We start from the raw sequence: 24186 nt of genomic DNA, 5'->3' as shown, positions 1-24186 counted from the left end.
ACATTTTTAGTGGCTGGGGAGATAACTCAGTCGGTAGAGTGCTTGCCTTACAAGCACAAGGCCCTGGGTTCGAGCCCCAGCACCACAAAAATTTTTTTTTTTTTTTTTAGTTATAGATGGATGCAATACCTTATTTATTTATTTTTATGTGGTGCTGAGGTTTGAACCTAGTGCCTTATATGTGCTAGGCAAGCACTCTACCTCTGAGCTACAACCCCAGCCCAAGGGTTTCTATTTTTTTTTTTTTCTGGGAATAAAGATAATACTAGAGACAAGACAGTCCTAAATTCTAATATGGCAACATCATTTTGAAATTTCTTGATACTTACCAGATACAATATTTTACCCTATAAACCCTTCAGTCCCAGAATCGAGAGAAATCTTCCTTGTCATGTTGGCCTAGTTTCTAGGCACCCTCTGAAAAGTTAGTCTGCACCCTCTTTGACAGTATTTACCTAAAGTTGGCTTGAGAACTTTCAGGAACGGGAGTCACTTGTTGATGATAGTGCCACCTGCCCACTACAAAGCGCTCTAGTGCCACGGTTTCTTTCTTCTTCAATTTCCTTTCCCATCTTTAAATGAACATCTCTCTTCCTGTCACTTCTTTAATTGGTTCTGTACTTCAACTTGAAAGTCCTCAACTTGAAAGGCTTTAAATATTTGAAGGGAGGATGGAGGACAGTCAAAGGGAGACATCTTCCAGGACCACCTAATATTTTGCAGGTCCCGTGGTGGGTGTCCTTTATGTTACTTTACTAATGCTTTAAACAGTCTCATTAAGCAAGTTGCATTGATGGCAGTTTACTCGATTTGAGTAAAACTTTCTCCTAGTGGTTATCTAATGTTGAAACCTTCGTTGTTTTTTGTTTTTTTTAATTGAAAAGTTCCGAGTCAAGAACCTGGGTGCTAATTTATATCTGTTAATGAATAGGCACATGGAATTGGCTCCCTTTTATTATTTCAGAAATTGGGAAGCATGGTTCTCATTGTCCTGGGCAACTTTAGAAGATTTGATTTTTTTGGTGATAGAGAATTCACAAGTCATATTAATGAAAGTCTTTTTGCTATATGAACATTATTATGGTCTTTGAATTATATCCAAGTCCTATAGCCCCTTTAAAATGAGAACTTTTCCCTTAGAAATAATTCAAACTATCCACACTATAGCAAGTCCTAAACCATTGGGAGACTAAACAACCTGAACTAAAATAACATTGACATTTACGTTGAGATGATCAGGAGTGATTTAGGGTCAGAATATGATGATTCTCACAACAAACTGCTCTAAGGATTTGCTAACATTCCAAAGTCAATGTTTGGAAATTCTTAATTGAGTAATCCACTCAGATAAGTATATTTGAACTAAAATAATACTTTATATTATATACATAAAACTTAGTTTTGCCATATTTGTGGGTTTTTAAAGTCTGAATTTAAAAAAAGGAATTGATTTTAAAAATCCCATCGTCATATAACTTTTGAATATTTTCTGTTTTATTGATTTTTATGGGTGAAGTTTAGAAAAAAATCTTCATTAGCACATATATCTTAAGGAGTACCTTGGGGAATGTTTTAACACATGAAGATTCTTTTGAGTTTCCTTTATTTTATTCTGTTTTTTTCTTTTTTTCAGGTTTTCACAAGTTCTTACAATTCAAGTTGAACAAACTGCTTCCTCAATGCACTTCCCAACCATGAGAGCTGTCCTTAAATATCCTTTCAGACTTGGAAATCTACCTCTGTGAAAACAACAGGTCAGTAATTTAAAACAAAAACAAAAACAAACAAACAACAAAAAAAACTATTTTGTTTTATTTATTTTTATTTTTATTTTTTTATTGTAAACAAATGGGATACATGTTGTTTCTCTGTACATGGAGTAAAGGCATACCATTTGTGTAATCATAAATTTACATAGGGTAATGTTTTTTGATTTATTCTTTAAAAAAAAACTATTTTAGATTACATAAGAAATACACCTAATAAATAAATAAATATGCCTAGAAAAAAAAATGTGCCATACTGTTAATGAGAGTTATTTTAGGATGATGAGATTATAGGTAAATTTCTCCTTTCCTTTTTCCTCACTGTCCTATTTTAAATAATAAATGCACACTGCTTTGATAGTAAAGAAGCTTTATCCCTGAAAAGGCAGTTGTAGACACAATAATGTCCACACATAAGAAATGTGATCTCAGGTAAATGTGCAGAAGACAGAATGCTGAGCAGAGACACACATGCTATCCTGCTGATGCCAGAGGCAGATTGTAACTGGAGAGCCAGGTCCACCTGACTCTTCATGCACACCAGGCTCTTTGTAGATCACAAATAGAACTCCAGAGTGACAGGTCTGTGGTAGCAGACCTCTTGTGGCTAGGTTAACACCTTCCCAAACAGCTCTGAGGAATCATTTTAGTTTTGACCCTAAAAACCAGTGTGGTTAATCCAGGCTATTTGGTTTCAAATAATATATTTACTGTTCAGTGCATAAAAGGATTTACAAAAATGTCTGTACTTGTGAGCTAATCAAACTTGTTAATTGTTCAGTCTTGACTTTTAAGCATATTGATGGAGCTTATGTTAGGGAAATCAGGGAACTGCTGTCCAAAATGTCCTGGAAGAGGTATTAGGTTCTTATTATGACTATAGACAGATCCTGGTAAGTCTAGGAAGCTGGCAGGAATTTCTGTCCTAATGATATTTACTCAAAACTGATTTAAATAGGTGAATTAAACTAAAATCGATGGCATCTCTAGTACTCACACACATATACTCATATTGAAAGATAAGCTTTGGGAAATTTTATTTTATGCATTTCTTTATCCATGAATTCACTCATTCATTAATTTAGCACATACTTCTTGGGAACCAGGTATGTGAGAGACACAGTCTTAGGCATTCAGGAGAGCAATAGAGGACAAACACAGTAATCTCTGTGGTCACAGAGCTTATTTCATAGTGCTAGGAGGTTAAAAAAAACAAACAAGTAAAATATATAGCATGCCAGATAATGATAAGTATTATGAAGAAAAATAAATCCAGGAAGGGAGGTAGGGCATGCCAACTGGGAGGTGGGCATGGTGAGAGGGGCGGTGGTGTTTAAACAGGGTAGTCAGGAAAGGTTTTACTGATAAGGCAACTTTGTCAGAGGAGGTAAAAAGCATTCATCTCAAATGCCTTCAATAAACCCCTTTTACAAATCATTTGACCAGTAAAAGTAGGAGAGGATTGATTTAATAGTCTGTTGTTTTTATTGCACCCTTGAAATAACCCCCTCTTTTACCCACTATGAGTGATACCTTCTGCACAAAAATGTGGTTCTTAACACAATGAACTGAAGGAAAACATTTTTACTCCAGAGTTCTGTGCCTGGTGAACAGACTCACTCAAATATCACTGTTCGGTGGTCCAGCTGAACCGATACACTCATGCACGTGGACATTGCTTCCCCCGGTCATTCATGTGTGTTTGCTTTCTGAAGCTGACTCTGACCCATTGAAGATGAACAACAACTTGTTCATCTTGGTTGTCTCAATGCCTACCTAATCCAATGCCTGGTATACAACAGGTGATATAGGAAAATAAAATACAGAAAAAGCAAAGCTTGAGAATACAGTAGACACTGACTTCAAACAATTCCCATTTGTGTACTAAATTGTCCAGAGTAGATACATGCCTTCCAGCATGATGCCTCTCTGTGTCCCCAAGTCCTATGTGGATCTGGCATCAAGGACTTGCTCAATAAAATGAAGCAGGCACTGGGACACTTGCCAGGTAAGCAACTCTGAGATGTTGTTTCCAATCCCATTTTCCCCATGACACTCTATACGACAGGAAAGCTGTTGCCCCTGCTTTTCCTTTCAACCTCTGTGACAGACAATCTAGATTATGTCCTGTTTCTGAGGTGGTGTGGAAGAACGGTAATCTTCACACTAGATTGGGGGCAAAATTATCACAGTTCATGATACCCATCCTGGGGGAACTCCTAATATGGAGGAAGGCAACCCAGAAGTTTTATTTTATAATGGAATCCTGCTTCTAGGCCATAATGATTGTGTGGTTTTGGGTAAATTTCCAAATCTTTGTGAATCTCACAAACTCATCTTTTTTTTTTTTTTTTTTTTTTTATTTATTTATTTATTTTTTTTTACGTTTACATAGGGTAATGATGTTTATTATATTTTTCCCCTCCCCCCCACCCCTCCCACCCCTCCCACCCCTCCCACCCCTCTTTTCCCTCTACACAGTCCTTCTTTCCTTCATTCTTACTGCTCTCCTTAGCCTAACTCTAAACCTAACCCTAAACCTAATGCTAGCCCCTCCCACCCCCCATTATATGTCCTCATCCGCTTATCAGCGAGATCATTCGTCCTTTAGTTTTTTGAGATTGGCTTATCTCACTTAGCATGATATTCTCCAATTTCGACCATTTGCCTACAAATGCCATAATTTTATCATTCTTCATTGCGGAGTAATATTCCATTGTATAAATATGCCACAGTTTCTTTATCCATTCATCAACTGAAGGACATCTAGGTTGGTTCCACAATCTGGCTATGGTGAATTGAGCAGCAATGAACATTGATGTGGCTGTATCTCTGTAGTATGCTGATTTTAAGTCCTTTGGGTATAGGCCAAGGAGTGGGATAGCTGGGTCAAATGGTGTTTCCATTCCAAGCTTTCTGAGGAATCTCCACACTGCTTTCCAGAGTGGTTGCACTAATTTGCAACCCCACCAGCAATGTATGAGTGTTCCTTTTTCACCACATCCTCGCCAACACCTATTGTTGCTTGTATTCTTGATAATCGCCATTCTAATTGGGGTGAGATGAAATCTTAGGGTAGTTTTGATTTGCATTTCCCTTATTACTAGGGATGTTGAACATTTTTTCATATATCTGGTGATTACTTGTACATCTTCTTCTGTGAAGTGTCTGTTCATTTCCTTAGCCCATTTGTTGATTGGATTATTTGTATTCTTCGTGTAGAGTTTTTTGAGTTCTTTATAGATTCTGGAAATTAGCGCTCTATCTGAGGTATGGTTGGCAAAGATATTCTCCCACTCTGTAGGCTCTCTCTTCACATTTCTGATAGTTTCCTTTGCTGAGAGAAAGCTTTTTAGTTTGAATCTATCCCAGTTGTTTATTCTTGCTTTTATTTCTTGTGCTATGGGAGTCCTGTTAAGGAAATCTGATCCTGAGCCAACAAGTTGAAGATTTGGACCTACTTTTTCTTCTATAAGATGCAGGGTCTCTGGTCTGATTCCGAGGTCCTTGATCCATTTTGAGTTGAGTTTTGTGTAGGGTGAGAGATAGGGGTTTAGTTTCATTCTATTGCATATAGTTTTCCAGTTTTCCCAGCACCATTTGTTGAAGAGGCTATCTTTTCTCCATTGCATATTGTTGGAACCTTTGTCTAGTATGAGAAAATTGTATTTATTTGGGTTTGTGTCCATGTCCTCTATTCTGTACCATTGATCTACCTGTCTATTTTGGTACCAATACCATGCCGTTTTTGTTACTATTGCTTTGTAGTAGAGTTGAAGATCTGGTATTGCAATACCCCCTGCTTCGCTCTTGCTACTGAGGATTGCTTTAGCTATTCTAGGTTTTTTATTCTTCCAGATGAATTTCATAATTGCTTGCTCTATTTCTGCGAGGTACATCATTGGGATTTTAATTGGAATTGCATTGAATCTGTATAGAACTTTAGGTAGTATAGCCATTTTGACGATATTAATTCTGCCTATCCAGGAACATGGGAGATCTTTCCATCTTCTAAGGTTTTCTTGAATTTCTTTCTTTAGTGTTCTGTAGTTCTCATTGTAGAGGTCTTTCACCTCTTTTGTGAGATTGATTCCCAAGTATTTTATTTTTTTCGATGCTATTGTGAATGGAGTAGTTTTCCTAATTTCTCTTTCTGAAGATTCATCACTTATGTATAAAAATGCATTGGATTTATGAGCATTGATCTTGTAACCTGCTACTTTACTGAATTCACTTATGAGTTCTAAAAGTTTTCTGGTGGAATTTCCAGGTTCCTCTAAATATATAATCATGTCATCAGCGAACAGGGATAGTTTGAGTTCTTCTTTTCCTATTCGTATCCCTTTAATTTCTTTGGTTTGTCTGATTGCTCTGGCTAGAGTCTCAAGGACGATGTTGAATAGAAGCGGTGAAAGAGGGCATCCCTGCCTTGTTCCAGTTTTTAGGGGGAATGCTTTCAGTTTTTCACCATTTAGAATGATATTAGCCATGGGCTTAGCGTAGATTGCCTTTATAATGTTTAGGAATGTTCCCATTACCCCAATTTTTTCTAGTGTTTTGAGCATGAAGGGATGCTGTATTTTATCAAATGCTTTTTCTGCATCTATTGAAATAATCATGTGATTCTTAACTTTAAGTCTGTTGATATGGTGAATGACATTTATTGATTTCCGAATGTTGAACCAACCTTGCATCCCTGGGATAAAACCCACTTGATCGTGGTGCACTATCTTTTTAATATATATTTGTATGCGATTTGCTAAAATTTTGTTGAGAATTTTTGCATCGATGTTCATTAAGGATATTGGTCTGAAATTTTCTTTCCTCAATGTGTCTCTGTCTGGTTTAGGTATCAGGGTGATATTGGCTTCATAGAACGAGTTTGGTAGGGTTCCCTCCTCTTCTATTTCATGGAATAGTTTGAGGAGTATTGGAATGAGCTCTTCTTTAAAGGTTTTATAGAACTCGGCTGAGAACCCATCTGGTCCTGGACTTTTCTTTGTTGGAAGGCTTTTGATGACCTCTTCTATTTCATTGCTTGAAATTGGTTTATTTAAGTTGTGTATGTCCTCCTCGTTCAGTTTAGGTAGTTCATATGTCTCTAGAAATTTGCTGATGTCTTCAAGGTTTTCTGTTTTGTTGGAGTATAGATTTTCGAAATAGCTTCTAATTATGTTTTGTATTTCACTCGTGTCTGTTGTGATGTTTCCTTGTTCATTCCGAATTTTAGTAATTTGAGTTTTCTCCCTTTTTCTCTTTGTTAGTGTGGCTAAGGGTTTATCAATTTTATTTATTTTTTCAAAGAACCAACTATTTATTTTATTAATTTTTCCGATTGTTTCTTTTGTTTCGATTTCGTTGATTTCGGCTCTGATTTTAACTATTTCCTGTCTTCTACTACTTTTGGTATTGGTCTGCTCTTCTTTTTCTAGGGCTTTGAGCTGTAGTGTTAACTCGTTTATTTGTTGATTTCTACTTCTTTTTTTGAATGCACCCCATGAAATAAATCTTCCTCTAAGTACTGCTTTCATAGTGTCCCAGAGATTTTGATATGATGTGTCTTTGTTCTCGTTTACTTCTAAGAATTTTTAATTTCCCTCCTGATGTCTTCTGTTATCCATTCATCATATAATAGTGTATTATTTAGTCTCCAGGTATTGGAGAAGTTTCTGTTTTTTATTCTGTCATTTATTTCTAATTTCAATCCATTATGATCTGATAGAGTACAAGGTAGTATCTCTATCTTCTTGTATTTACTAACAGTAGCTTTGTGGCATAAATATGGTCTATTTTAGAGAAGGATCCATGTGCTGCTGAGAAGAAAGTGTATTCGTTCTTTGTTGGATGGTATATTCTATATATGTCCGTTAAGTCTAAATTGCTGATTGTGTTGTTGAGATCTATAGTTTCTTTATTCAATTTTTGTTTGGACGATCTATCCAGTGGTGAGAGAGGTGTGTTAAAATCGCCTAGTATTATTGTGTTGTGGTCTATTTGATTTCTGGAATTGAGAAGGATTTGTTTGACGTACGTGGATGAGCCAATGTTCGGGGCATAGATATTTATGATTGTTATGTCTTGCTGATTTATGCTTCCCTTAAGCAGCATGTAGTGTCCTTCTTTATCCCTTCTGACTAGTTTTGGTTTGAAGTCCACATTATCTGAGATGAGGATGGATACTCCAGCTTTTTTGCTGTGTCCGTGTGCATGGTATGTTTTTCCCCATCCTTTCACCTTTAGTCTATGGGTGTCTCTTTCTATGAGATGTGTCTCTTGCAGGCAGCATATTGTTGGATTTTTCTTTTTAATCCAATCTGCCAGTCTGTGTCTTTTGATTGATGAATTCAGGCCATTAACATTCAGGGTTATTATTGTGATATGATTTGTATTCCCAGTCAATTGACTCATATTTGTTTTTGACATGATTCGGTTTCTCCTTTATTTGGCTATTCCTTTAGGCTAGCGCCTCCTGTTGCTGATTTGCATCGTTGTTTTTCATCTCTTCCTCATGGAATATTTTGCTGAGAATGTTCTGTAATGCTGGCTTTCTTTTTGTAAATTCCTTTAGCTTTTGTTTATCATGGAAGGATCTTATTTCATCGTCAAATTTGAAGGTAAGTTTTGCTGGGTATAAGATTCTTGGTTGGCATCCATTTTCTTTCAGGGCTTGGTATATGTTGTTCCAGGCCCTTCTAGCTTTTAGGGTCTGGATTGAAAAATCTGCTGATATTCTTATTGGTTTCCCTCTGAATGTAATTTGATTCTTTTCTCTCGCGGCCTTTAAAATTCTGTCTTTATTTTGTATGTTAGGTATTTTCATAATAATGTGCCTTGGTGTGGGTCTGTTGTAATTTTGTATGTTTGGAGTTCTATAAGCCTCTTGTACTTGGTTTTCCATTTCGTTCTTCAGATTTGGGAAATTTTCTGTTATTATTTCATTGAATAGATTGTTCATTCCTTTGGTTTGTTTCTCTAAGCCTTCCTCAATCCCAATAATTCTCAAATTTGGCCTTTTCATGATATCCCATAGTTCTTGGAGATTCTGTTCATGATTTCTTACCATCTTCTCTGTTTGTTCCACTTTGTTTTCAAGGTTAAATATTTTGTCTTCAATGTCTGAGGTTCTGTCTTCCAGGTGTTCTATCCTATTGGTTATGCTTTCTATGGAGTTTTTAACTTGGTTTATTGTTTCCTTCATTTCAAGGATTTCAGTTTGGTTTTTTTTCAGTATCTCTAACTCTTTATTGAAATGATCTCTTGCTTCCCGTATTTGGTCTTTTAACTGTTGATTGGTGCGATCATTTAATGCCTGCATTTGCTCTTTCATCTCCTCCTTCAATGCCTGCATTTGCTCTTTCATCTCCTCATTAGCTTCCCTGATCGTTTTAATTACGTACATTCTGAACTCCCTTTCTGACATTTCTTCTGCTCTGCTGTCATTGGGTTTTATTGATGTAGTATCTAGGTTTGTTTGGGACATTTTCTTCCCTTGTTTTCTCATAATGGTCAGTTGTCAGTGGGACCCTGAGATATTGCAGTTTTCCACTATTGGCTTATAGTGTCCCAGTAGATTTCCAGTGTATCACCTCCCAGCCTTCAGTAGCCTGATGTCTTGGAGGAATCTGATAAAGCAGCTCATTCGAAGAATACTGCCCCTAGCCCCCTACTGGTTCCACGTTTTGGAACTGGCTCTGTGCGGAAATGCTCTCACTGTGGGCCTGCACCGTGCAGCTGGCCGTGTGGGAAGAGCCCACTGCCGGAGTGTGGAAGACTACCTTGGGAAGACTCAAGCTGCCCTCCCCGGCTCTGCTAAGCCACCTCTATCTGGGCCTGCCACCCGGGCTGAGCTTTACCCAGTGGGCAGACTCACCCGTGGCTCCACTTCAGTTCGAGTCTCTCAATGCCTCCCCTTCTTAACTCCTGGGTTGTGGAGCGACCGGAGGTGCAGTCTCCCTCTAGGCCGCCATCTTGGATCGCCACAAACTCATCTTTAAACTGGGAATAATAATTACTACCTTGGAGCACTGAAGGTCAAATTTAATAATATATCCAAAACATTTGTTGTAGTACCTAATGCCAAATGTGGTAGTTCAATAAACTATTGTTAATAATTTTGCTATTACTATTAATACTGTTACTATTACTAAATTTAGGAAAATAGAATTTTTGTTTATAGATGTCAAAAATTTATATAATCACTGAGGGTAATGCTTATGAATATATTTGCATTTAAAATTATCTCCCTATACATGCTAGTAATTTTAAAATTTTAAACCAAGAAACATAATATTCCTGAATGTTGTGTTACTTAAGAATAGGAAGAAAGTGTAGGGTATTGTTTCAAAAACATTTTAGCTGTGAAATAGAATGGTCTTTTACAGGGAACATCTATGGTCTCAAAGCACCACACAAACTAAGGGACAGTTTAGCAGACATTTTGCCCTCCAGGTGGTTGGCATAATCTCAGTCACTTTGATACCTTTTGTGAAAGATACAGTTGATGGAAGTCATATTTTTTTCATATGGGAAAAATAGTACTTTCATGGGGTTCAAACTCTAGTTTAGTAATTTTTTCTTCTTGTTTATTTAGAGTTTTCTTGAAGTACAACTAAGAACAGAGGCCCCACTGGGCACTGAGATCCCTGACTGGCATGGTTATGGACATGGTCCATCTGGTGCTGGAAATGTCTCCCAGTTTTTGACAAGAGCTAAATCACCATGGGGTCCAGCGGTCTTGGGAAAGCAGCAACGTTGGATGAGCTGCTGAGCACCTGCATAGAGATGTTTGGTGAGAGCCTCTTCTCCTCCGGGTCCCTTTTGTAGCTTGACCCTGTCACTTCCCTCAATTCAGATGCAAACTCTGCAGAACAGAATTCAATCTCTATACCTTGGTATGTAGGGTCTTTGGGAATCCACTCCAGTCTGTCTCTCCAGTTTCACTACCCTCTGCATTTCTTTCTCTTTACTGTGCAAAACTCATACTTAACCAAATGTCCACTTAATGCTTCTGGAACATTCCTTGCACCCCTTTCTATTTCTGTGCCTTTATTCTACACCTTTCATTGTAATTCTGCTTCAAAGTTCATCTCAGTTGTCATTGAGATGTCCATGATGCCATTTCTGACCACCCCTGTAAGAAGTACCACCTGCTTCTTCCACTCTCCCATGTCCAGGGTAACTTTCTTATGGACATGTGGTAGTCTGCCGTGATCTTTGCTTGGTGTGGGTAGCACAATCTACTGCACTCTGTTTTTACTCATCTTACATCTCTTACTAAATAATACACTTTAAAACTGTATGCTTTTTATCTTATTTATGTATCCGCCCCAGCATTGGATTATAAATAAATGGACAAACCAAGTCACCCAAGAGTTGTTTGTTTAATGGGTTACGACATAGGAATTAGAGTTAAGCCAGAGCAGGGTTGCCAAAGTACAGGATGATCAGTTAAATTTGAATCTGGATAGACAACATTTTTAGCATTATGTCCTAAATCATGCCTGGGACATACTTATGCTGAAAAAAATTAATCTTTGTTTACCTTAAATTCAAATTTATCTGGGTGGCCTGTGTTTTTATTTATTAAATCTGTCAACTGTAAATCAGAGGAAGTATGAGACCCAGCTACCTTAACTTGCAAGGAAATACCAGCAAAAGTAAGTAGTAAAATACAATTTTGTGGATGGGAAATTTTGACACTATTGTTTCTCTAGTAATATTAGAAAAAGAGAAGAGTAGCACTGTTACTTCCTCACCCCTTATTTTATTTTATTTTTAACAGATGACAATGGAGAGCTGAATAATAGTTATTTGCCAAGAATAGTTCTACTGATGCACCGATGGTATTTATCTTCCACTGAATTGGCAGAAAAACTTCTCTGCATATATCTTTTCAACTACTGTGTAATTTTTACAATCATAAATCAGGTTCTGTATTTAGATAAAGTGTCTATCCAAAGTCTGTAAATTAAAGTGAATAAACAGTTCAGTTATCCAGCTGTTTTGAGAATATATAGATGTCTAGACAAAACATCTGGATGATGAACCAAATAGTGGACCATCCATCTGGATGTTTTGGCTCTACTTGAAAATAATCACTAAGATGTGAAATGAAGCAGGAGCTGTCTTAAACATGTTGACTGTTAGTGTAATGGAAGGATATTCAGCAGTGATTCAAGACCTAATTTATTCTTTCTACAATGGCAAAATGGTGGGCATAGAGGACATAGTTGAGACATATAGAGATGCCAGCTGAAATATTGTGCTCTGGCTCAGGCACAAATGACAACTTGGTTTTCACTTCTTCCCCTGTTGTCAAGACACAATGAACATTCTAGCAGCTTCATTGTAATTTGTTGATTGATGCTAATTTTTGATCTGCTTTCACATAAAAATAAAAATATCCAAATAGAGCTGGTGTTGAGCTCAGTGGTAGAGCGCTTGCCTAGCATGCTCAGAGCCCTGGGTTTGATCCACAGCATTGGAAAAAACAAACAAAAAATCCACACAGTTGGAAGTCCCATTCTAATGAGAGCTGTTAGCAACCCACCACTTTTGTAGGTAATGCAGTCCTGAAATGTGATTGAAAGCCAAATGATTGATAATGCAGTCTCACATTGATGAGGAGGTTTTGTTCCCTGAGATCTAAAGCTTATTATACAGTCTATAATGCTGGTTCCTGCAGGCCCTGCCTTCTTCAAGCCCAGGAGGCCCTGCAGATAGAAACCTTACAGGGCATGGGTAGTTTGATGGGGAGAGGTCCTCTGAGTGTTACTAGGGGTTGCCAAGGTTGCCAGGGCCTAGTGGGGTGCCAGCTGCTCAGCTCAAGCCTCTCTACCTTCTTTTCATTCTCTACATCCTCTCCACAACCTCAGAGCAGGAGGGGATGCTGGAGAGGGTAAGGAGACTTCACCCTGAACCAAGGTCCTTGGAAGTGAGCAAGATCCTAATCTCCAGTGGTCCAAGGGTTCCATGGGGCCCACTGTTGAAGAGTAGGGCGCAGGGAAGGACGGAGGGAATTAACTTCATCCAGGCCCATCCGTCTCATGAAGCAAATATTGACCAAAGATTGTGCTTACAAATAGCATTCCTACCCTTAGTATGTCCACTGATGTATGACACCCAAATCAAACCCAAATCAGGGGACTAAGGCAGGAGGATCACAAATTCAAGCCCAGCCTGGGCTACTTAGACCTTATCTCAAAATAAAAAAAATAAAAAGGGTTGGGAATGTAACTCAGTGGAAGAGCACCCCTGGGTTCAATCCCCAGTACCAGAAAAAGAAGAAGGAGAAAGAAAAAAAGAAAGATATTTTGGCATACTAGAGTCCAATATGGGGAAATTCACACTGAATAAAAATTGAACTGCCCATGAGGCTATATTTCTTTAAAATTTTTTCCATTAGATTCCTTGCTCACTCCATATTCATCATGCCTGTCATACAATAGGAGCTTAATAAATATTTTTTTAAAGGGTTAAGCCTGGAATAGTATGCATGCTGAAACACAGTGATTTGAGAGACCACAGCAGGAAGATCAGAAGTTTGAGGCCAGTCTCAGCAGCTTAGCAAGACTCTGCCTCAAAATAAAGAATTAAAAAAGGGCTGAGGGTGCAGCTTGGTGGTAGAGTGCCCCTGGATTCAATCCCTAGTACTAGAAAAAAGAAAAGAGTATCAATAAACAGACTTAAGAATGAATAGCCCAATTTGCATACCAACATACCTGAAAATGACACCGTCAATATTAAAGAGAGTGCTTATGTAAGGCACTGATACTAAATCCGAACATGTTTTTGTAAAGATAATCTTTCTATGTATTGTCAATTTTTTTATTTATCTTTTAATTTTTTACAGACTGCATTTTGATTCATTGTAACAAATGGGGTACATCATTTCATTTCTATGGTTATACACAATGTAGATTCATACCATGCATGTAATCATACACGTACATAGGGTAATGATGTCTGTCTCACTCCACCATTTTTTATACCCTCTCCCTCTCATTTCCCTCTACATAATCCAAAGTTCTCCCGTTCTTCTCTCCCCCCCCCATTATATATCATTCTCCACTTATCAGGGAAACATTTGGCCTTTGGTTTTTTTGGGATTGGCTTATTAGCACAATATTCTCCAATTCCATCCATTATTTGCAAATGCCATAATATTATTCTTTATGGCCGAATAATATTCCATTGTGTATATATACCACAGTTTCTTTACCCATTCATCTGTTGAAGGGCATCTAGGTTGGTTCCACAGTCTAGCTATTGTGAACTGAGCTGCTATAAACATTGACGTGGCTGTGTTACTGCAGTATGCTGATTTTAAGTCCTTTGGGTATAAACTGAGGAGTGGGTTAACTGGGTCAAAAGGTGGGGCCATTCCAAGTTTTCTGATGAATCTCCACACTGCTTTCCAGAGTGGCTGCACCAATTTTCAACTCCACCAGCGATGTAAAAGTGTGCCTTTTTCCCCATATCCACGCCAACATCTATTATTGTTTGTGTTCTTGATATGTATTATCAATTTTAATTATGTATATATGGCAGTGTATTTGTAATGATAGTTGGCAGTTTTTGATTGGTAAATCCTTGGGCAGGTAAAAGTAATTTTGTATGTGATTTCACCTCCTGACCAAAAAATGTACTCCAGAGCACTAACAAATCAAGTTTTAAATACTCACTGTTGAAGTGGTCAAAGCGTCTATTTCTTTCCTCATCTGGGTAGTCTACATGCAGGTTGCCTATCATTTATCTAAAATGCTTAGGACCAAAATGCTTCATATTTTGGATTTTTATAGTATTTGCATACACATAATGAGATGTCTTAAGGACAGGACCCAAGTTTAAACTCAAATTTCATTTATGCTTCATATACTCCTTATGCACATAACCTGAAGATAATTTTATGTGATGTTTTTAAGGGAGCCTGCATTTTGACTGTGACCTATCACATAAGGTCAAGGAAGTGTGGAATTTTATGTCAGTGCTCAAAAAGTTTCAGAATTTGTAACATTTTGGATTTCAAACTTTTGGATTAGGGATGCTCAACCTTTACCCAAATGTCCTCCTTCTTATGTGCATTTGGGGGGAGATTGGTACCAGGGATTGACCTAGGTGTGCTAAATCCCTGAGTCACGTTCCCAGTTCTTTTTTATATTTTATTTTGAGACAGGGTCTCTCTTAGTTACTTAGGGCCTCGCTAAATTGCTAAGGTTGGCTTTGAACTTGAAATCCTCCTGCTTCAGTCTCCCAAGCTACTGGGATTACAGGCATGCACCACTGTGCCCAGCTCCCCTTCTTGTGATGGATTCATATCAATTGATGCAACAGCTGCAGGTGCAAGGACTTTTTCTTTAACTAGCTTACGTATCGACAAGCCAGTGGAGAAAGCTGTGACGAGTTTCGATTAAAGATCTGCTACTTTATGAGGTAAAGACACTTACAAATTTAATTTTTTGTAATTGTTGACAATTTCCTTTTCTCCAAGCAGCAGACCCAGTTTGACAATAGAATATACTCAGATCCCTTGAACTGACATTGTTAGAATTGGGGTTAGATTTGACCTTGTGGACTAGGGCTCAGGTAATAGTAAATGTAATTAGAGAATGAAACCAGCTCTTGGAGTGAATCCAATTCTTTCTACTCCCTCAGCACACCTACTTCATTCCCATCTGCTTGCTGTGAGGGCGGGGGGAGGGTTTCCCCTCAATTGTGGTTCCATAGTCAGAAAAAGGCTCAAGATTAGAGTGGTGGACCTTGGTTCTTGATTGAAGGAAGGCAGAGAGAGATTCAACCTGATTGGGGATAGAAGATGGCAAAGTGGGAGTATGGTCCCGGATTCAGTGTGAAACATAGTCAGAAAAGTGGTACAATAATTTCCATAGAGGTCCAACTTGAAATCTTCCAGCTGGAAAAAGAATTTTTATGCCTTTCAGGTACTGGATTCTGAAGTTTCCTGCAGAGTTTAATTTGGATCTTGGTTTGATTCGTATGACTGAAGAGTTCCGAGAAGTAGCAAGTCAACTAGGATATGAAAAACACGTCAACCTTATCGACATATCCAGCATGTAAGAATGGCTGAGCGTCTTTCACCCTTGCTGAGTTCACTGCTTTGGGGAGGGAGTAGTGACGAGCCCAGTTGACCTGAATCCATATCATCCCAGAATTAAGGTTCGCTTCCGTGAGGACAGCCTTACTGCAGCGAACACAGCCGTACTGGACGCAACTCATCGCTCTAAGCTGAAATTTATAAGTGGGGTAGTGTCTATCTTGTGGGATTATTATAAGCATCCAAAAAGTAGGTGAGATAGCCTGAGAAAACAGTTGGCACAAAATAGATGTTCAGTACTAAATGAATTTGAATCTAGTAAATGCCTTTTATGCCCTGACTATTCAAAAGTGCACCCTTTGGATAAGGGTGCACTGGGACCTCATTAGAAACAATCTTGGGCCCCATCCTAAACTTACTGAATTGGAATCTGCCAAGATCCCCAATGACTCATATGCACATTCAAGTTGGAGAAGCCCTATACCATGGTGATTCTGAGGTTGTTCTGAGGGTTATATAAATGTCAATCATAGTTGGACCTTGAACTGCTTAGGTCAGTTATTAGAAACTTGATGCTAACTAAGCTCCTTTCATATCGACTGCTAACTTTGCACAGAGAAAACTAGTTGATTATCCTAAGTATCTTGCAAATGCGTGCTATTGTACCTTAGGTATTCAGACTATATTCTCCTTACCTGGAAAAGAAATATCAACTGTGAATGATACAGGAATGTTTGTTTAAAATACATAATATTCAGGCTCATTCCTAGCAAATCAGAATCTCTGGCAGTGAGGTCTAGGCCTCTATCTTTATAACAGGTTTTTCAGATAATTTATATTATACCAAAGTGTGCAAACCATACCTTCTGTTGGTTTCCATGTGCCTTGAATCACCATCTATCTATATGCTGATAAACTTCCAAATGTAAACTTCCAAATGTATATACCTCTCCTTTATGATTCAGATCTTGCTTGGTCACAAGGAAAACTGAGTAAGAAATTCTGGATGGATCAGTGCAAACTTATGCTGTCTGGAAAAACAACTCAAACTTTATGTTCTATTGGCAAGGGGTCAGTGGTTTTCTCTTTAAAGACGAGGGACAGGGCGTATATTTTGCACAAGCTCCTGGAAGCAGGCCAAGAGTTACAGTCAGTAGGTTAATAACCTCCATTGAGTGAAGCGGGTTTTCAGCACATTGACCAGGCTCACTCTTCTTTTATAGTCCTTCCTATGACTGGATGAGAAGAGTCACACAGAGGAAAAAAGTATCCAAGAAGGGGAAAGCCTGTCTGCTGTTTGACCATCTGGAGCCCATTGAATTGGCTGAGCACCTCACTTTTCTGGAGCATAAATCTTTTAGAAGGATCTCAGTAAGGAACTTGACATTTATTCTTCCAAGGATAATAACCACCATGCCAACTTTCCCAAGAGCTGAATTTTCATATTCTAAAGTGTTGGCAGCTTCTGTTACTGTGCTCTGCTGGAAAAGTGCCCTTAATTCACAGGAACAATCCCTTTTAACCAAAGATAAATATTATCCTGTCTTTATTTTATGGCTCAGGAGCTGTATTTCTGTCGCTATGTTCAATGTCTCCTTTCACAGGTTTAAAGTGTGATTTTTCTAAATACTGTGGAGATTTAACCATTTGAGTTCTGTTTAACTCCACAGACTTCTCCCAAGTAATTGCATTCTGTTAAGCCTGTCCTTTTCCGGGGGGGGGGGAATATTTAGGTTGGGTTGGAATTTATATGAATGCCTAATTAGGGGCATAGGGTGAAAATAGGATTTGTAGACTTTGAAGAGAATCTCAGTATCAGTCTGCTTCCTTCCCAGAGTTGGAGATCCTTAATTAAACTTTTCTTTCCTTATGCATCTTATTAGGGCTTCATTTCCCCTCTTTTCTTTCTCCTTTCTTCCTGTGGTCTCTTCTTAGCTGCCTCCTCCACATTATCCACTTATTATGATAATATTTCCACATTGGTTTATAATCAGCAGGTGCTTTGCTTATGTCTCAGGTTCTGGGGAAGCCATCTCTCCTCCTTTTCCAAGGACCCAGGGAGTGAAGAAGACCATCTTGATTATAAGCACCAATTTCCAAAAGACTGATTTTTTTCACCAAGTAATCCAGCTTGGAGAGAAATGTAATGACTTCCCACAGGCAGGCCATGGAGGGGGTTCCCTGCACTGTTTAGATGGTAGAAGGCTCATACATATTTGATAATATCCATGCTAACATTCTGAAAATATATCTGTTTTGCTATATAGCTGCGCTTTTTTTTGATAGATGTTTTCTTTTCTCTCTTTCTTGAAACAACTTTACAAATGATTCTGTTTTGAAATCTTTCTGTATATAGCTGTTTCCTGTTCTTTTCTATATACCATTTTAATCTCAAATGTTTTTGATCCTTGGAGTTACTAGTAGTGTGTTTAAAAAGGAAGATTCTTCATTTCTTCTTCTAGAAATACTGATCCTTTATGTCCTGGGTGTTCCTAGGAACCAGTCTATTGGTAAATGATCCACTTTAGATCTTATGATTCAGTAAATAGGAACTTTCTGGAATATGACTTTGAGGTTTGCCCCTTCCTTTGCCCTACCCCACGACCCTGTGATACATAGTAATATGGTTGTGTGTGTATGAGAGTGAGGTTTGAAATGAAGCAACATAACCTGTTAAAGGTACAGATAAATTCAAACTTATAGGATGCCATTCCAAAAGTGAAGTGAAAGAAATCAGTATGTTGTTATGAAAGAATATCTTAAATCTTTGATGTAACATTCTAATTTCCAATTTTGCAAAAGCTTCATTATAATTCAAAATCTCCAAATCTTCCTTTATTATAGTTCACTGATTATCAAAGTTATGTCATCCATGGCTGCCTGGAGAATAATCCAACCTTGGAGAGATCTATTGCTTTATTTAATGGAATATCTAAGTGGGTCCAATTGATGGTTCTTAGCAAACCAACCCCCCAGCAAAGGGCAGAAGTCATCACAAAGTTTATCAATGTTGCAAAGGTATGTCTGATAATCCTTCTGGGGTACTTAGATTTTAGATGTTTGCTCACTCTATTGAGAAAAGTCATTGAAGAAATTTGGGCATTGAACAATTAAGCTACTCAGAGAAATCTAATGAAAAAACCATACTTCTCTCTTTTAAAAAGCAATACTGGTTGGGCACAGTGGCATGTACCTACAATCCCACTCAGGAGACTGAGGCAAAAGGATCAAAAGTTTGAAGCTAGCCTGGGCAACTTAGCAAGAACCCACATCAAAATGGAAATTAAAAAGGACTGGGTATATAGCTCAGTGGTAGAGCACCCCTGGGTTCAATCCCCAGTATGACTGAAACAAAAACAAAACAAAAGCAATACTTACAAGCATTTATGTGAGCTGGATTTGTGTGTGTGTGTGTGTGTGTGTGTGTGTGTGTGAAATAATTGACATGTTTTTCTAAAGGATTCTGTTTGTGCTTCATTTTAAATAAATGTTATTATTTCCTAGGTTTTTATTATTAAAATTGTGCACGTACTCACCAGTTGTTCAGAAAGTTTGGAATAATTTAAAAATCCTTAAAAAGTATTGATGGTTCATTTTTTTTTTAATTGCAGAAACTCCTTCAGCTCAAAAACTTTAATACCCTGATGGCGGTGGTGGGAGGTCTTAGTCATAGTTCCATTTCACGCCTCAAAGAGACTCATTCTCATCTCTCTTCAGAAGTTACGAAGGTATGGTGAATTCTGATCCTAATTACAAGTGAAATATATAAGTTGTTTAGGTTTAGTATACTCCTATCAAATACCACTCAGAATGGAAAATCTTCCTCTTAAACCAATGGTAGGTTCCTCATGGGGGGCCAAGTGGAAGGACAGAGCCACACCTGCTGAGTCCACCTGGAAAAACACGTTGGAGGTGGTAGTGTTATAATAAGAATTCTCTGATATGTGATTAACATATCATAGTTGTAAATATTCAACCAATATTTATTTGGTGCTTTCTCTGTGATAAGCACTGTGATACACACAGTGGATATCAGATGAATGAGACAGAAATAGTTGCTATCCTTCCATCCTGAAATAAAATCACTGAATACCTACTCTATTCATAATCCTGTGTTCAGCACAGTGGAAGAGAAAAAGAAATGGGAAGAAAAATGCCTGGTACAGAAGTACTCAGATTTATAGCTGAGTTGTCAGAAACAAAATATACTCTTGAAAGAAACATTTCTCAAACTGAACTTTGCTGCCATGTTTATTTCTAGACCATATTCATAGCTTTTTTTTTTTTCCTTATCAGGCAAAAAGAAACATTTTATTCTTAGAAGAAGATTCCCCTGTAAGAATGTACATTGCTTTATCAATAAGGACACTTTCTGTTGTAAATTTAAAAAGAAAAAGGAAAAATCTACATTGCTTAAAAAATAAGACAACATAGTATTGTCCAGCATACCTGGAAGTCTAGGGGTAGAGCAGACTTTAGGTACGGTCTGATCAGAAGCCTGGCTTAGTTGCTCTGCCTTCCTCTGAGTGTCAGGGTTTTGTGAGTTTTAAAAAATGTTTTGATTGCCTCATTGAATTGACTTCCCTCCTGAATGGGCTGTACAGAGCAACAGGAAAATTATACTCACTTGTTCATCAAAGTCAGAGATAGACAAGGCTTCTCTCTTCAACTGTGCCCTCAAGGGATTCAAAGACCTCCTTTTTGACAGATTGGGCCATCTCAAATCATATGTCTACACTGGATCAATAACAGTCATCAGAGAAATACAGTGTACTGATTGGCTTAACCCTATATTCTTCAACCAATCACAAACCAGAGGGTTGAAATTACTAGGATGGTAAATCAGAACCCATTCTTGGTCCTGGGGGTAGAAACAGCTATTGTGAAGTACATGAGCTGTTTTGGGAAAGAGAAGTCTGATCAAAATTGGGATCTATTTGGAAGATCTGGGTGCTGTTAAGCAACTGACAATGAGTTATTCATATAAACAAGAGGAAGCAAGCCACAGAAGTGCCACTGTTCAATCTCAAACTCTGCACTTATGCCAAGCATAATGGAACTAATTATATGTTTTATTTTCTTTTAGCTTTGTACTAAATTTTGGATAAAAAGCAAAAGAAATTTTAAATGTTCTAAAGAATAAGAATTTGATAGAGACTCATAGAAGCTTGAAATTACCAGATTGCCGTTAAAGTTATTTATTTGAACTCCTTTTCCTTATAGAAAAGGAAACTAAGACATCTCCCCACAAAAAGTGAAGTGACTTGTTCAAGTTCACCCTCCTAGTTAGTGCAGAGTTTGAAACCACAGCTATCTTCATCTTAGTGTGGTTTTTCCTGACCCATTCTGTTCCAGATTAACCTTCAAGTTGCCTGGAATGTCACTTTCTTGGAACAACTAGGAAATTCAATATGCTGCAAGCTTGGAATATGCAGACCATAATATGTCACAAATTACAAAATACTAAGTATACTTGATGCCATTTAACATCCCACCGTCCCAATAGACAGAGATGCAAGTTATTTCCATCCTGTAGCAGAATGGAACAGTCTATCCAGCTCATGGCCAGGCTTAGGACATCTTTCTAACTTTCTTTTTCCTAGTTAGTATTTCCATGCATCAAGGTTGGTGCGAGTGACACTTCTTTCTTAGTTGAGGAATTTCCTAGCCACACATTGCAGGACCTGGAGGTGAGCAGAAGAAGAGAATGCTTGACAATTCCACTTTTCCATCTGTTTCCAGAACTGGAATGAAATGACAGAGTTGGTCTCCTCCAACGGCAATTATTGCAATTACCGCAAGGCCTTTGCTGACTGCGATGGTTTCAAAATCCCCATCCTTGGAGTACACTTGAAAGACTTGATAGCGGTCCACGTCATTTTCCCAGACTGGATGGAGGAGAACAAAGTGAATATTGTGAAAATGCACCAGCTGTCCGTTACCCTGAGTGAACTGGTCTCCCTGCAGAATGCCTCTCACCACTTAGAACCCAACATGGATTTGATCAACCTGCTCACCGTGAGTTCCCGGTTGGGAGGTGGTTGAGTTTGTGCTAACTAACCCTTTTGCCCCTCACTTTCCAAGGAACATAGGAAGATGTTTGCTAGCAATTCATTTTGGGGAAAAATTGATTTGGGGGCCAATATATGAGAAGAAATCTCAAAGAATGAGGGAAAAAGGAACCCCATACCCACAACGAGCATGACTTGAGTGTACAATCTTGGGGCAAATTACTTCCTTCTTTAGGGAGGGATCAGTCTCTTCCCATACAGAGACTGGAGTTCCTAGAGTGCTTCCTCCAGAAGCGCCTCAGACCTTCGCTGTCCTTCAGCACCCTTGTCCAATCAGTCACTTCCATCTGGACATCCTCACATCCTCTGCTTCTCTTTGTCCTCGCTGCACTGCTTAGTTGGAGCCTGAGGTGATGCAAGGCCTCTTTGTGATCCCAGGCCTTCCCCTATTCACCTCCCCAAACCACCAGATGTAGTCCCCAGCCTGGCGTCTGAGGCCCTTCAGGGCTGTCTGACCATCAGTGCAGCCTGTGCATCCTCACCTTCTCCCACATCACACCAGCCTTTGAGAAACATTGAACTTGGACTGTCCATCATGAAATGCTGCCTTCTGCTTCCTGGCCTTTGTGCATTCTTGGGAAATCTTTTCCCTCTCCAGCCCCATGACTAGTTCAAATTCAAAACCTCCATCTTTCTAGATTATTTTCTGCTCCCCTCCAAAGCAGTAAGGCCTCCGTCATGTGTGTTGCTCTTGACTTTTTACATTCTCCTTATCAAGGGGAGGTATCACTTTGCATTAGATTTTTTTCTGTTTACGTGTCTTGTCATATCCCCAGCACCTTTCATAGTACCCAGAGCATTTAGGAACTCGATCCATGAAGTGAATGCCACATTTAGGGGTCACGAGAATCAGACAAAAGAAGTTCATCTACCACTCATGTTTTTTGGCAGTTGTGACATGCTCGTTTAGCTGGTCCCAGGTCCTAGAACTTTTGGATACAACAGATATATAGAAGAGAACATTTTCCGTTGGCTCTTCTTTGTGAGGAAGAGAAGCATAACCAAATTCTCTTACTCTTGCTTAAACAAGTGGAGGTGCCACTTCCCTGTTTGGGCTTATAACACTAGAGCATTTAAAATTTAACTGCAATACTGAATTGAATATATTCCTTTTATGGCTGTGGAAAATGAAACCAATAACTCCTCTTAAGCTTTGCCAACCTAAATCCCCTAGTTCTGCTGCATTGAAAAGGAGTGTGGTGCCTACACTTTTTGAAAAGTGTTCCTAAAGCATGTAAGTTTACCAAAGAACAGACTCCTAAGTGTATGTGATCATGTAGCTGCACCCTTAGTATAAAGCAGAAGTGGCCAGCACAGAGAAACACCAATCTATTGGGGCTGAATTTGTGTGATAAATAATAAACGCGTGGTCATTCTCCATTGGGTGGGGGGGAGACCCAACCCACAGTAATCCAAGCACCTGCATTTATTAATAATTTGCCATGTAAATCTGTTTCCATGACTGACTGACCAGAGTCGCAGCCCCAAGCAGACTGTAAACCCACAGGCACAGATGACATCTGACCAGTCCCAGTGCGTGGCTTCGGTTTTAAGTGTGTGTTCAACTTGTATCCTTGACATCAAGAACTTCATAGGGCAGGTGCCTGCGCTTGAGCCATGTCACATCCAAATCAAAGACAATAGGAGAGGAGGGCAATTCGTTCTGAGTTTTAAAGACATCAAGCCACCAAATGAAAAAAGCAGATATTTAGAGAAATACTGAAGACTTTTGAGTGAAATTTCAATGGCAAAAATTAGAAAAACTGAACTCCAGAGATGAAAACTACAAAGTAATTCCTTTTGGCTGGAAAGAACAGCAGAAAGAAAAAGGATTCCAGAGCCTCACCCTGCACCCTTAGGGGCACTGAAGGAAAATTTAGAAGCTACCAAGCATCACAATTATTAAGCGCAGTGTCGCATAGCATATGTGCTGGCGAAATCCCAGATGGGAGGTCTTGCTTTTAGCCCTGCCTCTGCAGTTACTTAGTTTTAGCTCCTTGCTAAGTTGCTCTGACTTTGGCCTTTTCATAAGGGTTTTATGCTCATTTGTGAGGTCTCTTCTGGTTCTAAATTTCTGGATATAAGTAACAGTGGAGCCCTGAAAACAAGGAGCCCTTTCTGCAGTACTGGCCCTGTGGCTCCCCAGGATAGCACAGTCCTACATACAAGTCATAGAGCATCAAGCCATTTTCTACTTAAAGCCAGATCCTTCTCTTCTCCCCTGAGCCAAGTAGAAAGTTCAAATCACAGGAATAGTCTTTCTCACCACTGGGAAGTCAAGTTCCTTAAGATATTTCCA

The 24186-nt window shown here is 38.6% G+C and overlaps 1 protein-coding gene across 6 annotated transcripts in view; it reads left to right on the top strand.

Annotated features, from left to right (window-relative positions):
• Rasgrp3 (RAS guanyl releasing protein 3) overlaps window positions 1-24186 on the top strand; it is a 113533-nt gene that overhangs the window by 59952 nt on the left and 29395 nt on the right. For 4 of the 6 annotated variants that reach the window (XM_047523329.1, XM_047523330.1, XM_047523326.1 and 1 more), the window contains exons 2-10: window positions 1634-1754; window positions 10357-10554; window positions 11548-11650; window positions 15135-15197; window positions 15704-15835; window positions 17040-17187; window positions 18661-18834; window positions 19428-19544; window positions 21559-21834. In XM_047523329.1, the coding sequence (XP_047379285.1) occupies window positions 10485-10554; window positions 11548-11650; window positions 15135-15197; window positions 15704-15835; window positions 17040-17187; window positions 18661-18834; window positions 19428-19544; window positions 21559-21834 (1083 nt within the window). In that variant the 5' untranslated portion in view covers window positions 1634-1754; window positions 10357-10484. Of the gene's footprint in view, window positions 1-1633; window positions 1755-3663; window positions 3775-10356; window positions 10555-11547; window positions 11651-15134; window positions 15198-15703; window positions 15836-17039; window positions 17188-18660; window positions 18835-19427; window positions 19545-21558; window positions 21835-24186 lie in introns of all 6 variants that reach the window. The other 2 variants (XM_047523328.1, XM_047523331.1) reach the window with 2 other exon arrangements.

This window comes from Sciurus carolinensis, chromosome 13 (genome assembly GCF_902686445.1).
Source record: "Sciurus carolinensis chromosome 13, mSciCar1.2, whole genome shotgun sequence".
Classification (NCBI taxonomy): domain Eukaryota; kingdom Metazoa; phylum Chordata; class Mammalia; order Rodentia; family Sciuridae; genus Sciurus; species Sciurus carolinensis.
The sequence above is the reverse complement of the archived record's forward strand: the minus strand, read 5'-3'. Positions and strand labels throughout refer to the sequence as shown.